Source organism: Rhinichthys klamathensis, unplaced genomic scaffold, assembly GCF_029890125.1.
Source record: "Rhinichthys klamathensis goyatoka isolate OS25496 unplaced genomic scaffold, OSU_Roscu_1.1 h1tg000738l_1, whole genome shotgun sequence".
Taxonomy (NCBI): Eukaryota; Metazoa; Chordata; class Actinopteri; order Cypriniformes; family Leuciscidae; genus Rhinichthys; species Rhinichthys klamathensis.
Window position 1 is genome coordinate 552439 of NW_026607150.1, and position 14640 is coordinate 567078.

The 14640-nt window shown below is 40.8% G+C and overlaps 1 protein-coding gene across 1 annotated transcript in view; it reads right to left on the minus strand.

Moving 5' to 3' along the window:
* Window positions 1-7459: 7459 nt before the first annotated feature.
* The window catches only part of mtmr4 (myotubularin related protein 4), a 32537-nt gene continuing 25356 nt past the window's right edge, over window positions 7460-14640 (minus strand). The window contains exons 13-16 of the mRNA XM_056242649.1: window positions 13068-14310; window positions 11616-11726; window positions 9224-9312; window positions 7460-7915 (exon numbers count right to left, since the gene is read on the minus strand). Coding sequence (XP_056098624.1) covers window positions 7738-7915; window positions 9224-9312; window positions 11616-11726; window positions 13068-14310 — 1621 coding nt within the window. The 3' untranslated portion in view covers window positions 7460-7737. The remainder of the gene's footprint in view (window positions 7916-9223; window positions 9313-11615; window positions 11727-13067; window positions 14311-14640) is intronic.

Sequence of the window (14640 nt, forward strand, 5' to 3'; positions counted from 1 at the left end):
CACGCATCAACCGTCGCCGAGTCCGCTGTTGAAGGAGACGATCATCCATTTATAATCACGCGTAATAAACACACAATAATTGTAATTTAACCGTCGGGTGCGGATACTTAAATCATAGAAAATTATTGGGGCGGTGATGATTTGTGGATGATTTGTATTTGGCTGCGGATTCGGGTGTCGTTAGAGCTCATCCGCGTACTCTAAAGGCCTGTTCACACCGGGACGAATTTCGCGCGCGTTATTCGCCGACGTTTAACGCCTCGTGACTAAACAAAGGGCGCCAATGTGAGAGTGCACACCGACGCGAAAAACGCCACGCGTAAAAGCGTAATTTTTTTTTAAAACGCCTCGGGTTCGTTTTTTTTAGTTTGATGCGCCGCGTCAAAAACTATCCGACCAATGAGATTGGCGCTTTTGCTCACGTGTCTGGAGCTTCTGAAGTTACAGTAAAACACAACTTGGGGTCGCTCAAACACAAAACGGTCTTGCCGAGCACACAAACGTAACGGCGAAGAAGATATACGCCAAGTAGCGTCTACACACCATAGATATCCATAATAAAGGCTAGATGTCTCGTCCGCGCTGCTGGCCAATGGCCTTTATTATGGATATCTATGGTCTACACTGCCGGGAAGAAATAAGACGAGGAAGATGCGAGGCAAGATGAATGTAGAGCCGCTGGTCTCGTTGGTGTCGGAACATAAAGAACTATATGACAAACGCGACAGAGACTACAAAATAGGACTATTTCTGTTTTACATTAAGCGCCATCTAATGTCAGGGAATGAATTTGCATGTTCACTCGGCTCATCGTCAGCGAAAATCGCTTGGGTGTGAACACAAAAAACGCGTTGAAAAACGCTGACGAATAACGCGCGCCGATATTCGTCCCGGTGTGTACGAGCCTTAAGGCCATGTGTCCACCAACGCGTTTTCCACGCGCCTGGCGTATGTTTTCAATTGTTTTCAATGGGAGCGCCGCGTTTTTTAAACGCCATGAGCGTAACGAGGCGCTGAGCGGTTTTTTCACGCTGAAGCGCCGAGCGCCCGGCGTTTTTTACTGGTCGTCGAGAGTTGAAAAATGTTCAACTTTGGATAAAATGCAGCGCTCATCACTGTCACTTTTTACCCAGCTGTCCAATCACATTGGAGGAGGGGCGGGGCTAATACCACACCGACCAACTGTCACAACATTCTTTCTGTCAGGTCCATTAAGTCAAGAACACACAGACAAAATAATTAAGAATTATTTGAATAGATTGCAAACAGGTTGATGTTCCTGAATTGAAATTTGGCGGTATGGCTCTGTTCAGGGAGTCCTCTGACCTTTCATGAGCACCATGAAATAGCAGAGAGTCAGAGGACAGCAGCAGCAGCATTAGGGAACGCTCACACAGTTTTAGACTGTGAGAGCTAAAATATCCCCCCAAACAAAACCACACCTGGCAATCCTCTGTGATACAGAGGATGATTTATTTGACCACACGAGCTATTCCCCCCAAAACAAAATTGAGTGTCTCGAACGGTGTCGACTGAGCCGCCCTAATCTAGCGATTTATAATAGTAAAAATATTAATTAATTACTGAAATGACTAATCAAGACCGCAATAGCTAAAACATGCTGTTACCTAGATTATCTGTTACTGTTTGACAGTCTACAGTGTAAGCTCTATGGATAGATGATTAATCCACCTCTGAGAACGAGATATATCCAGCTGCAGACCCGCAGCACCACCAGTTTCAGAACCCCAGCGCCAGAACCGGAAGTGAGGGAGGGGCGGAATTATTGACAATGACACAAGCAAGGTTATTTTTGCAAGTATTTAAAAATATTTAAAATTGTTGCATCTTTTAAATAATATTTAGGGTATGTTTATATTACACAGTGAGTCTATAGGAATACCAGACTTACATTTCACTGCTCGTTGTATGAACTATAACTGGTATGTGACAAATAAAGAGCAAGACAGCGCTCGTGTTGTTTGAAGACAGAGTGCGCGCGCGCGGCCGGGGCTCTCTCTCTCTCTCTCTCTCTCTCTCTCTCTCTCTCTCTGCTCGTTAAGCGCCCTGTCATGCGCAGCAGTCATTCTATTCTACATCACTCACCGATCAAAATAGGCTTTGGCGGGACACAAATTTGCTTTGGCGGCCGCCAAAAAGCGGACGATCTGACGGGTTTTAGAAGATTAAATACAACCTGAAACTAAAACACAGACCCGACCTCTATTTGAGACCGGCCTTTATTGACCCAAACCTGCAGCCACACCAGGCGTGTAGGCTAAAGAGACAATCGGCTATTTGGGACTCGGCTATTATTTGAAGTTTTACGGTACATTTTTATTGTTTCTTTTAAAACAATGCCGAATGTTCAAAGATTTTGGACATTATTTTACATAAAGAAAAATGCATGCTGCACATGTTCTTGTGAAATAAAGTATATTTTATATAAAATGCCCATTTGCATTATTTTTTTTACCATCATGACCAGGAAGTAACTCTCATAATACAATGAAACGGATAACTATATACAATTATATTACACAAAATCATTGTTTTAAAATGCTTATTGTACTATACCTTAATGTATCATTATAATACGTATAAAGTATGACGTTTCGTGTGTAATAATGCCGTTTCATGTCTAAGCAAATTACGCTCCAAAACGTTAGGTGGCGTTACTCGGTTTAGAACGTAAGCTCCGCCCCTCACTTCCGGTCCTGGCGCTGGTGTTAGAACGTAAGCTCCGCCCCTACTTCCGGTTCTGGCGCTGGGGTTCTGAAACTGGTGGTGCTGCGGGTCTGCAGCTGGATACTATTGCTGAGAACGAGCTAGATGAATACATTAACAGCTGATAGCGCATTCAGGGGCGTTAACTGAGCAGAGCGCGAGCAAAATAATGATCAAATGTGTTTTATTAACGAAACAAATCAGAGACTTGAGCTCATGGCTTCTGGTCGTCAAGAATATCCCGAACATCGAGACGGAGGTATCGTTCGTAAGCAGCAGAAACCACCGCCCCATAGCTTAAAGGGTTAAACCGGACCGAGTACGTGTCGCCGCCGTAGTTGTTGCACAATGCGTAAGAATGAGCTGTATACGGTCCGGAGGCAGTCCGCAGAAGTGAATTCCTATCACAGCAAGCTGTTTGAATCTGCGCTGCATAGTGGTAAAAGCCAGCGTGAGCAACGCGATCAGTTGCCAATGACAACAGATAACGCACGTAGCCAATATGATCGCATAAGCATTTTTATGACAAAGATAAGCCCAAATGCCACACGGATAGCATTACAAGAAGGATGTTGCCAACACACTGATAGCTTTTAGCAATGAATATTAAAAAGGAACTTAGCTTCGTGAAGATTTTCAGAGATGAATGGAGAATGAATCACGTCGAGTCCTGTGTCAATATTGCAGCAGAAGCGAGCAGCGAGCCAGCAGAGCGAGCAGCAAGCATGTATGAGCAAGGTGAATGAGCTTTAAATAGGGCGCCTTGTTTGAGCTTTGGCCATTGAGCAGCGAGGGGAGTTAACCAGCTAATGCAGCTCAGCTGGAGCAGATCAGCTGACGGGACAGTGTTGATAGCAAATAGCATAAGCAGCAGCTTGACTACCTGGCCTGCCAGAACCGACGCTGACGCTCAATTTCTGTACAACGACATCAACCAGCAGAGCAACCCGAACAAAATGGATGAAAAAATGTTTTTTAGTATGAAACAAATTATCTGCGAAATCAGTTCCAAGTAAACTGTGCTGCGGATATTCTGTATCATAGCAACGAAACGTCTCAACGGAAAAAACGCTGCGCAGCCAAAACACTCAAGCGCCCACTAGACTCTAGCGCTTTCAGCCGGCTAAAACGCTTTGGTGGACACACGGCCTAAAGCAGTCAGACTCTGCCAGGCGTTAACAGCTCGCGGTGAAAACAGCTAACGTGGTTTATCAAGTTAGCGGTATTACCTCCTGCATATTCTATTAGTGCGTGACATGAGCGCACACAGCGCGTGTCTCCTCCAGATCGTGCTTACCAGGTTGTTCATAAAAGCCCAAATGTGCCCAGATGAAGGCTTTTAAAGTAGTTGGAGCATTTTTAATTACTCGCACTCGCGTCTCGCCTCCCTCTGCCACTGTATGCTACCGCAACAAAGCACACACGCGACGAATGACGTTAGAAAAGCGTCAGTACATTATAATCGGTTATGGTCTATTACTGAACCGATACCGAATCGTCCTCGTCTGCATCGCGACGCATCGTAGAAACGATTCATTTCGACACCCCATAATGGTGTGTGCTTTGAGACATGAGGTAACGCCGTCAATCACCTCGTGACGCTTTGCAGACTCTGCTGTGTGTGTGTGTGTGTTCATGTGTTTTGAAGGAGGCGTGGCTTTAGAGACGCTCTGAAGGGAGGGTGGGATCTCATGCTTTCAAAGCTAGCTCGCTATTGCTAGCCTCTCTGAAATTGCCTACCCTACCTTTAACGAATTAATCTTATTAGTCTAATCTTTCTCTTATGTTTTAAATGTATTATTAGCATACTAAGCAGAAATGTAATTCTAAAAAGTTCTAACTATTAAGGATATCAGGATATTTGTTCTTAAAAGTTACCAGTAACTAAAAAATGATTGCTAGTTCTAATCTTTCTTGACAAGTAAAATATAATTAAATACTAGACACTATTTGAATAAGGACTAGTTATAAACAAGAACTAGTATCTAATGAATATGTAGGCTACTAGTATTTTTTTTTAAAGTTACTAGACTTAAAGAATAAACACTAGAAGCAAAAAAATAAGTACTAGTAGTAGCATGAAGATAGATAGTAGTACATTTTAAGGATTAAATGTTAAAAAGGCTTATGTAAGCTAGGCAGTCACGAGTAATGAAAGCTTTAGATAGAGTAGATGGGTAAAATACTAATATTGAATTGTAATTACTAACAGAATGACAAATCTCCGGTTGATGATTTTGGTGATAAGATTAGTATTTTACCCATCCATCTAAATATTTGCCCTGGATGATTTAAAAGATGCTATTGTCCGTTTGACGTCGAATTCAGTGACGGCCTTTAAAGCAAGGGCTTGTTCCACGCTATTAGCTAGACAAACTTGTGTATACTCAAGGGGAAATTAGTGACTACAGAATCAATAAAATAATGATTAAGTGCCTCGGTGCCGAATTATTAGTCAGCTTCCCATTCACTATCAGTTCAAGTGATGTCCTATCTTCTTCTTCTTCTTTACATAACATCTATTAGCAGTTTTTAAAGCAAGATCCCGTTCTTTCATCAGTTTTAAAATATCAGAATTTATCCTGGGGACTGTATGTTTTAAAAAATATTTTGACTAAATTTGCAACTAAAATCTTTAATAGTGATCTCAAATTTTTTGGAGAATATCGGTCTGAATCTGTTCGGTCTCCACAAATGACCTTTCTATTCATTTTAATTTATTGTCCTCCCTCTTCTAATAGTTATGAAAATTTGAAACAATTACTAAAACTGTGTGATTTTAACAAAGAGGTTATTATTATGTGAGATTTTAACATTAATTGGGATGACAAAATAGTTAGAAATAATAACAGGTAACTGATCATTTCAGTCTGAAGCAACTGATTAATGGACCAACAAGAATAACTCACTCAAGGACTCAAATTGATTTCATTTTTAGTAACTGAGCGGAGATATGTTTAATATGTTAACAGGCCTCTCTGAACAACTTGATTTATTGGCCAAAATATTATCTATTATCATGAATATTATATATATATTAATAATAATAATAATATTATTGATCTGCCTTACTTAAGGTGGACGTTGACGCAATTTCTTTTAGAAACAAACTTTGTTATATTGTTTTCATGTTATCACTGTGAAGCGCTTTGATACAATCTGTATTGTAAAAAGCGCTATATAAATAAAGGTGACTTGACTTATATGATCTAGTAAGATTGAATTAATTCGCTGGGAAATATGATTCTAATGGCATCCCAAAACAAACTAGATGATTTCAGAAGTGTGTTTCATCAGATTAAATGTGGTGATTTATTAACAGCGGACACAGATGGCTGATAAAGACGTATCTTTTTATTTAACCCATGGGATTGAACTTGTACAATGCATATCTTTACAACAATTATTCACTAAGTGACAGATTTTAGCCACTATTACAGACCAAATAACTATACATCACATTTCTGGGTTCCTTTTTAAATGTTTTAACTCAAAATGTGTCCTTCATTAAACACAATGAAAAAGAAAAATTAAACCATCAGACAAAAGCAAAGCAGTGTTTATCCTGTTTAATCCCAACATCGATTCTCAACAAATCATTGTTAAGCATCTAGCTATTGTACCACTGAACATGTTAAAGTTACATGGTGAATCCATAAGAAAAAACAAAAACACATGGCACTGTTGAGAGGTTCACCATTAAAAACACACAGTCAATGAAGGGAACCAGGCCTGAAGACGCGGACAACATAAAAGAATGGGAGGGAAACAAATCATAGCACTTATTTTTGAATATGTATTTCTATTGTGTGATGTTCACAAGACACATTTTGAGAACGGGAGCGAAAAAAAGACGTAACCGTGAAACCCTCGAATGCAAAAGTCCACCAGTTTCCAATGATCCACTCGTTCCGACTTGTGAGATTCAATGGAAATATTGTAAAATTACTGTCATTGGTTTGATCAGATGAAGTTGTAGAAAAGAAACTAGTACACTAGTATTCTGGCTAAAGATTCTGAAATAGAGCAGTGCAACATGGCTATAGTTTTACCGTAACGTACAACAACAACAACACACACATTAACGGTGCATAAATGTTCAGCTTGTTCTGTGTTTTTCTTTCTGCTACAGACGCTCAACCAGCCAGATGAACATGACGGAAGTCTATATATCACTGACATGTTGGAATTTGAGTTTGGCATTTAAAGTTAGTTGTGTATTTCACATAAAATGAGAGTGAAAAGAACATTTCACAGTTCAGCTAAAGCGCCATTTTGAAGGGAGTGGCTGAAAAGAAAAGAAAAATACATCCGTTCTGTGCACTGCCCCAATAACACCACGAAACTGCAATCAAATCAATGCAAACCGGCAGCTTGTTCAGTAACGGCAGCCCAGAAATCTCTCCGAAACAATACAAATGAAACGAAATTATACATTCAAGCTTCATACAGCCCCATATCAGCAGACAACAGCAAGTAAACAACTGCAGATTTCTCCATTTTGGTCTCGAATCCCCCTCCATAGTGCACAAAATAATAAGGATACAAAAGTAGAATTATTTCATTTTTAAATAGTGTAGCAGCTTGATTTTCATCTTAAATAGTGAGCCTCTTGATGGACACGTGTGGGGCTTTGAGGGAAGGAGGTGATTGTCCTACGTGTGTGTGTGTTACATTAGTGACGCATAGGGTTTATAGGGGGCCGTGTGTGTGTGATAAGATGATCGTTTGAGATGAAGAATCGCCTCTCTGTGCATCTGAACCCAGATGGGTTTGGTTTATGTCCTCAACCAGAGAAGCTTTCAATCAGTTCACTTTCAAAACGCCCCTCCGTCACAAACCGCGCTCGTTTTTTTAGGACTTCATCCATCCTCTTCCTCAAGTCGATCAGTCTCAGCTGATCTGGACTCAAATCGCCCTCCTCTTGCGTTTGGGGGGGAGGAGGCAGACAGCAGCTCTTCCTCTAAATGCCGGGCGTCTGTTTGCACACGCGAGCTGTGATTGGCCGTCTCAGCTGGACGCAGTGGCAATGGGTTTCTTGAGCTGTTGTGAGCGTAGTTCTCGCGTACGGGACTCCAGCAGGAGGTCGTAGCAGGTGTTGCACACCAGAACCGGGTCGTAAAGCTGCTGGTCTGGGATGGGCAGCTTCAGGTGACAGCAGTCTTTACAAAACACGTTACCACAGTTCCTGCCAGAACATCACACAACAATCAATCAATCACATGTTCTATCCAACAACCAAGCAATTCAACTATCCATGCAATACACCAACAAAATCAATCAAATGTGCTATAAATAGTGTTGTTCTTGTTGACTAAAACTATTATAAACCGTTTTTAGTCAGTGAAATAAAAGCTGAAATAAAATATAAATATTAGAACTTAAACGTCGGTCAGTTAGTAGCCATGGCAACATTTCTAGTTGTATTTTTTGTTGAAGTACTAAAACCGAAACAAAAATAAATAGAAATATTTAACAAAACTACTAAAAATGACAAAGCAAGTGACAAAAATACAAAACCTAATCTAAAATGAAAATATTATGATAAAAGCTAATTCAAAATATTAATAATACCATGAATAATACAACAACAACAAAAAAACACTGGCTATAAAGCCTATATTCTATAAATTAGCCAACCGATTACATATAAATCCAATATTCAAATACAATAAACTAATCAATTACATGCACTGTAAATAGTGTTGTTCTTGTTAACTAAAACTATTAAAAATGGGAAAACAATAACATGATAAACTTGCACTGGCAACTAAGTTGAAGTACTAAAATGACAAACTGGAATAAAAATTAATGAAAGCTAAATAGAAATATTTAAATATAATAATAAAAACATCTAAATTACTAAAACCTAAACAAATTTAAATATACAAAAAAATAAGAGCTAATTTGAAATATTAGTAATATTTCAATAGTATATCTATAATACTAATAATAAATTTAACCAACCAAATCACATATTAATCTATAAATTCTATATTTAATCAAATACAATGCCATTAATCCAATCAAATATTCTAATAATAAAATTAACCAACCAATCACGTATTAATCTATAAATTCTATATTTAATCAAATACAATGCTATTAATCCAATCTATAAATTCTATATTTAATCAAATACAATGCTATTAATCCAATCAAATATTCTATCAAAGTTTAAAATCAAATCTGACTGATGTATAATAAAAAAAACAACGTGCAAGCATCAAAAACAGGACACTTTCATCTTAAAAGCACTGATTAAATGAGCTATTTTATGTGATAAATCAATTGTTGTGAAATTCAGTACATTTACAAAATATTTAACATGACTTAAAATCTCAGTTAATAAATTTAGGTGACAAAAAGCAGCTTGGCAACCCTTTACAATCGGCAGGTAATGTTCAGCTGATCCATCCATTTCCCCTCTCTACACATGATGCACAGGCGCTCAGTGCAGTCCGGTGTGTGAGGGGTGTGTGTGGACGAGACCCACCTGCAGTGATGCCGACGCTTGACCACCCAGAACTCGCAGTCGCAGTTGAAACAGTGAGAAGCCATGTGATCCGGGACCCATCTGGTGACCTGAGAGACCGAAAACAAGGCTGTTACTGCACTGAGAACAAATGCACTGAGTGTGGCATTACTGATGCCCGTTTCACACACACTCCGTTTGCAGTGCGCCACTGATACGCTGTGTACAGGGTTTGAAATGAACACCTGCCAAATGCGGGTAAAAATGAACTGTGGCGGGTAAAGGCCTTGCACACCGAGTCCGAAATTTTAGTGATTCGGTGGCTCTGAATTGTCAAAACACCATTCAAACTGCTTGCTACGGATGCGAAAAACACAGAAAATCAAACCCGATCCGATTTTTTTTATGACGGACGAAAGTTTCCTAGGCAGTGTGCAAGCGTGATTGACATAACGTGAGGTCGTATTTATTTTTTAACGTTAGTTTTAGCAGAAAACTATGGAAGCTTGTTTCCGCCACAGAATGAAAAATAAAAAAGGTAATTGCGTCTTTTTATCTCACAAATCTGACTTTTTTTCTCGCAATTGCGATTTTATATCACGCAATTCTGACTTTATATCTCGCAATTCTGAGAAATAAAGTCAGAATTGCGTGATATAAAATCGCAATTGCGTGTTACAAAGTCAGAATTGCTAGATATAAAGTCAGAATTGATTGATATAAAGTCAGAATTGATTGATATAAAGTCGCAATTGCGTGTTATAAAGTCAGAATTGCGAGATATAAAATCAGAATTGCGAGTTATAAAGTCGAAATTGCGTGTTGTAAAGTCAGAATTGTGAGATATAAACTATTCTGAGGGGAAAAAAGTTAGTCTTTTTTCCCCCCTTAGAATTGGCCTAATAACTCGCAATTGCGAGTTTATATCTCACAATTCTGAGAAAATATGTCAGAATTTCGAGATATAAACTCGCAATTATGTGTTATAAAGTCAGAATTGTGAGATTAAAAAGTCTCAATTCTGTCTTTTTTTCTCAGAATTGCGACTTTATATCTCGCAATTGCGACTTTATATCTCGCAATTGCGACTTTATATCTCGCAATTGCGACTTTATATCTCACAATTGCGACTTTATTTCTCAGAATCGCGACTTTATATCTCGCAATTGTGACTTTACATCTCGCAATGGCGACTTTATATATCTCGCAATTGCGACTTTATATCTCGCAATTGTGACTTTATATCTCGCAATTGCGACTTTATATCTCGCAATTGTGACTTTACATCTCGCAATTGCGACTTTATATCTCGCAATTGCGACTTTATATCTCACAATTCTGACTTCATATCTCGCAATTGTGAGATAAAAAGTCGCAATTATTTATTTATTTATTTTTATTCAGTGGCATAAACAAGCTTCCATAGAAAACTGCTGGATTTTGAAAGTATCCAACAGAGAAACTCCCACCCCCTCCCTCCCTTCTGGGCTCCTTCCAAAGCCACGCCCCCAAAACACATGAACGCGTGATGCCGAGCGCTCAGCTGGAGGACGCGTTCACCAGCGCCGAGCGGAGAGGAGCGCAGTGCATGGAGTGACATCACCTGTGTTTGCCTGCGCTGACTGTATATGCTGGTACTGGTGGTACTGGGAATTTTGACTGCTCTTTCTCTGCCATAATTGTGAGACTTCCTAGCTTCCGGCCAGTACGTGCCTCTCCTCTTTCGAAATGAGCGAGTCAACCGGGTGCGCGCATGTGGGCGGCTCCTGTAGCAGCAGGGGTGCTTACCATGGTAGCGAGGGAGAGTAACAGTCGCCCAGCCAATCATTGCACTCGTTCCGAAAGGAAAAAGTAGCTGTGTTTATTTCAGCCCTGAGAGGACTACAGACACTCGATTTTTATACTCTCCTTTTCAGAGTACTTACATTTTAGATATGTATTGGTATACTGTATAAACAAATTTGGGATAAAGTGTTTTAGAAATAAACTGCCTACCCTGCCTTTAACGTTGTCAAATCATTAGCCAATTTCTTACACCAACGCATCGCTTCAGAAGGCCTTTATTAACCTCCTGAGCCGTTTGGGACACTTATGATGGATAGACGCACTTGAATGGACACAAAAAAATGGTGCCCATTCACTCCCATTATAAAGTGAGTAAATCATGGGCTAATTTTCATTTTTGGGTGAACTATCCCTTTAATTCAACGCGTGCAGCACAGCAAAAATAGACTCGGTTAGGAAACAATCGCTGCTCTTCTGTACACACACCGTTCCTGGAACGCATTGACGGACCGTACCCGCGTGCAGTGTGAACGCTCGAACCGGTTAACACGGGTGCGGGAACAAATACGCACTGCAAACGGAGTACATGTGAAACAGGCGTTAGTAGGGAAGAGTGTGGATCCCTCACCTCGGTGTCCTTCCTCTCGACGCGGTCCCAGCTGCCCTCACTGAAGCGATCCTCGCTGTGATTGGACAGAGAGTCTTCCTCATCACTGCCGTCTGACTCCCGCAGGCACGTCTGGAGGGGCGAGAGACAGAAGATACTCAATGCGGACCCGTTTACACCTGGTTTTAAGATGCATGTGAGCATCGCATTTGCAGTGGAAACACGAATGCATCCTAAAGGAGCAGCTACACACCCGTCAATCAATCACTGCATTGTAATATTTCACAATATTACAGTTTTTTTTAATACTGTATTTATCAAATAAATGCAGCCTTTGTGAGCAGAAGAGACTTTTCAAAAACATTAAACCTGCAGTTCCAAATGGCAAATACATTTAGGGCTGTCACTTTTGTGAAAAAATCCTGTTCGATTTTTGAGAAATAAGTGTTCATTGAATCGATTGTAAAATTGATTTTCCATGTCTAAAGACGTTTCCATTTTCAACACCAAATACAGGCAAATCCACGGACACCTAACAGGCATTAGGACGAGCGTAAAGAGGGCGCTTGAGACGCGCAAGTCAGCAATATTCCTGATGATTTATTGGCGTGAAGTTTCGTGCACAATGACAAACAGGAGTGCAACATTCAGGGATTGAGATCAACACCCTCCGACTCGCCAAATGCGGGTAAAAATTAACTTTGGCGGGAAAAGTTGTCAAATCACGAGCCAATCTGGCGTGTTTCTGTGTTTACTCACTTTGCTGTGGAAGTTCGTGTAAGCCAAATCTGCACGGATTTAGCACAAATACGCAACTCGTGATCCTCATGATATATTAAATACAGCGTATTGCAGAATCTGCGCATTTCTGGCTTACTTGAACACACACACACACACATCACTAAGCAACAAATAACGGCGCGCTTGTTCACTTGCATTAAAGCAATAGTGAATATTAAAAAGCATTTGGTGAACAGAAAAGACATTGTTGTTTTCCTACATGTTCTGTGCACTGAATTGATCTGTCCACCTAAAACACATTTTCCGTAAAAAAGAAAAAGAAAAAAAAGAAAGGTCGTTAAAATCGATTCCATATTTTCGTTTTCGATACTTGTGTTGGTTGGTCCGATCGATTGTGCAATCGATTTTCGAACATAAAGTGACAGCCCTAAACCATATAATAACTTGCTTTTGATACTTTATTTGAACCGATTATTATTGCCTCGTTATTATTATATGTGATAGAGAACTGTTAGTGTTAGAACTGTACACATTTAATTAAATCCTAGCCTTCAGAATTAATAGGCTGTATCAGTCCCTGTTTTTCCATCTCCAAATTTAAGACCTCTTAAAATGATATTTAACATTTCTGAAGAATTTGATATAACTCATGATAAATTCACTTTGATAGAAATCAGTTTGCATGCACAGGTCTAATGGGAAACACGTGCATATGTAGGAACATAGACTTACGATATCATCCTCATAGTCGACGTCTGGTTCGGAGGGCGGCGTGCAGAACTGTTTGCTCTCTAGTTTGAGCTGGAGCTGTCGAACCTGCCGCCTCAACACCTCCACCTCCTGTTTGTAATTGGATTCGATCTGTCGCAGCCGCTGCTGCACCGCGTCCACCGCCACCGGCAAACCGTCATCGTCCAGGTACGCGGGCGTCTGAGATGGAGCCAGAGATCCGCCTGAGGAGGGTGAAGAATGGGAGGGTAGAAGCTGCCGGAAGGACGGTCCCATTGCTAACGAAGAGGCGGCTGAGGAACATAGTGCAGCGTAGCTCGAGTTCTTCACGGCGGAAAACCAACCCGACTGGATTGGACTTCCAGGAGTGCGCAAAGGGTCACGACGACAACACGGCCCACCGTTTGCACTTCCACCTTGGGCGCGAAGAAGCTTGTTTGCCAATCGACGGCCATGATAGCTCCCGTGTTGAATGGCGTCACCGCAGGCCGACTGGACAAGACCCTGGACGCTGTCCCATTGGGATCCAAGTAGGGAAAGATCAGTTAACTGGCTTTGGGAAATAAGACGCCGTGCTGCTTTGGCGTAGTCGGCGGGGGGTGGCCGTTCTCTCACAGAAACAAGTTCTCCATTTCTTAACGCCTCAGTCTTTTTAGCTTCAACAGGGATGTGCGATTCAATCCTAGCTGGAGCGATGGGGCTTTGCTCCGTTAGCGTCTCCACGGATGCCTCCATTGGAGAAAAGCGTTCGAGCTCGGAGTCCAAAGAGCTGCTAGTGTTTTCTACGTGTGCAAAGCCATTACAAAGAGAAGGTGAATTTGAGGTTGTGGAAGTGATTTCTGCAGTCCTGACTTCCTCTTCCTGCGGTAGAGGTGGGAGGGGACTGATTGGGATTGGAGGAGGGGCTTGATTTAAAACTGGAAGAGGCGGGGCCTGATCTAATGCTAAGGGGTGGGGCAAAGACGGCAGTGGCTGGGTTGTCAAACAAGGCTCCACCCTTACATCATCCTCATGTTGCTCACAAGATATCGAAGAACCTAATTCCTCACACGTCTCCAACTCCTGCTCATCGCTGACCAATCCAGTGATCGACGTGTCCTGGATCGCCAACGGCTGATTGGACTCCAGCGCTGGCCGTCCCTCCTGGCAGTGTTTGTTCAGGTTAGGGTCACTTGAGGTGCGAGTGAGCGTAACGCCGTTCTCACAAGCAGACACCAAGTTGTCCATCGACCGTGTTTTGGGGAGCCTGAGTGAAAGGACAAAACACAAAATGTCAATATGCTTCAGTTTTCCACAAGAGGGCAGAATCTGGACACACACAACTCAAAGCATCTCAGTACAGCGACTGATAAATGTTTATAAAAAATAAGGTTTTTATAAATAAGGTTTTTATTTCATAATATACAATAAACAAACAAGTTTTATATTAACCAAAATTTTAAAAGAAAAATAGGTGTTCTTTTTAGTCTTGATAATACTGACACTTGAAAATATTTTGCTAAATGCATTATAAAAATAAAACAATATTTGATAAAAATATTTAATGCTTCATAAAATACTTCGTAAATGTCACTAA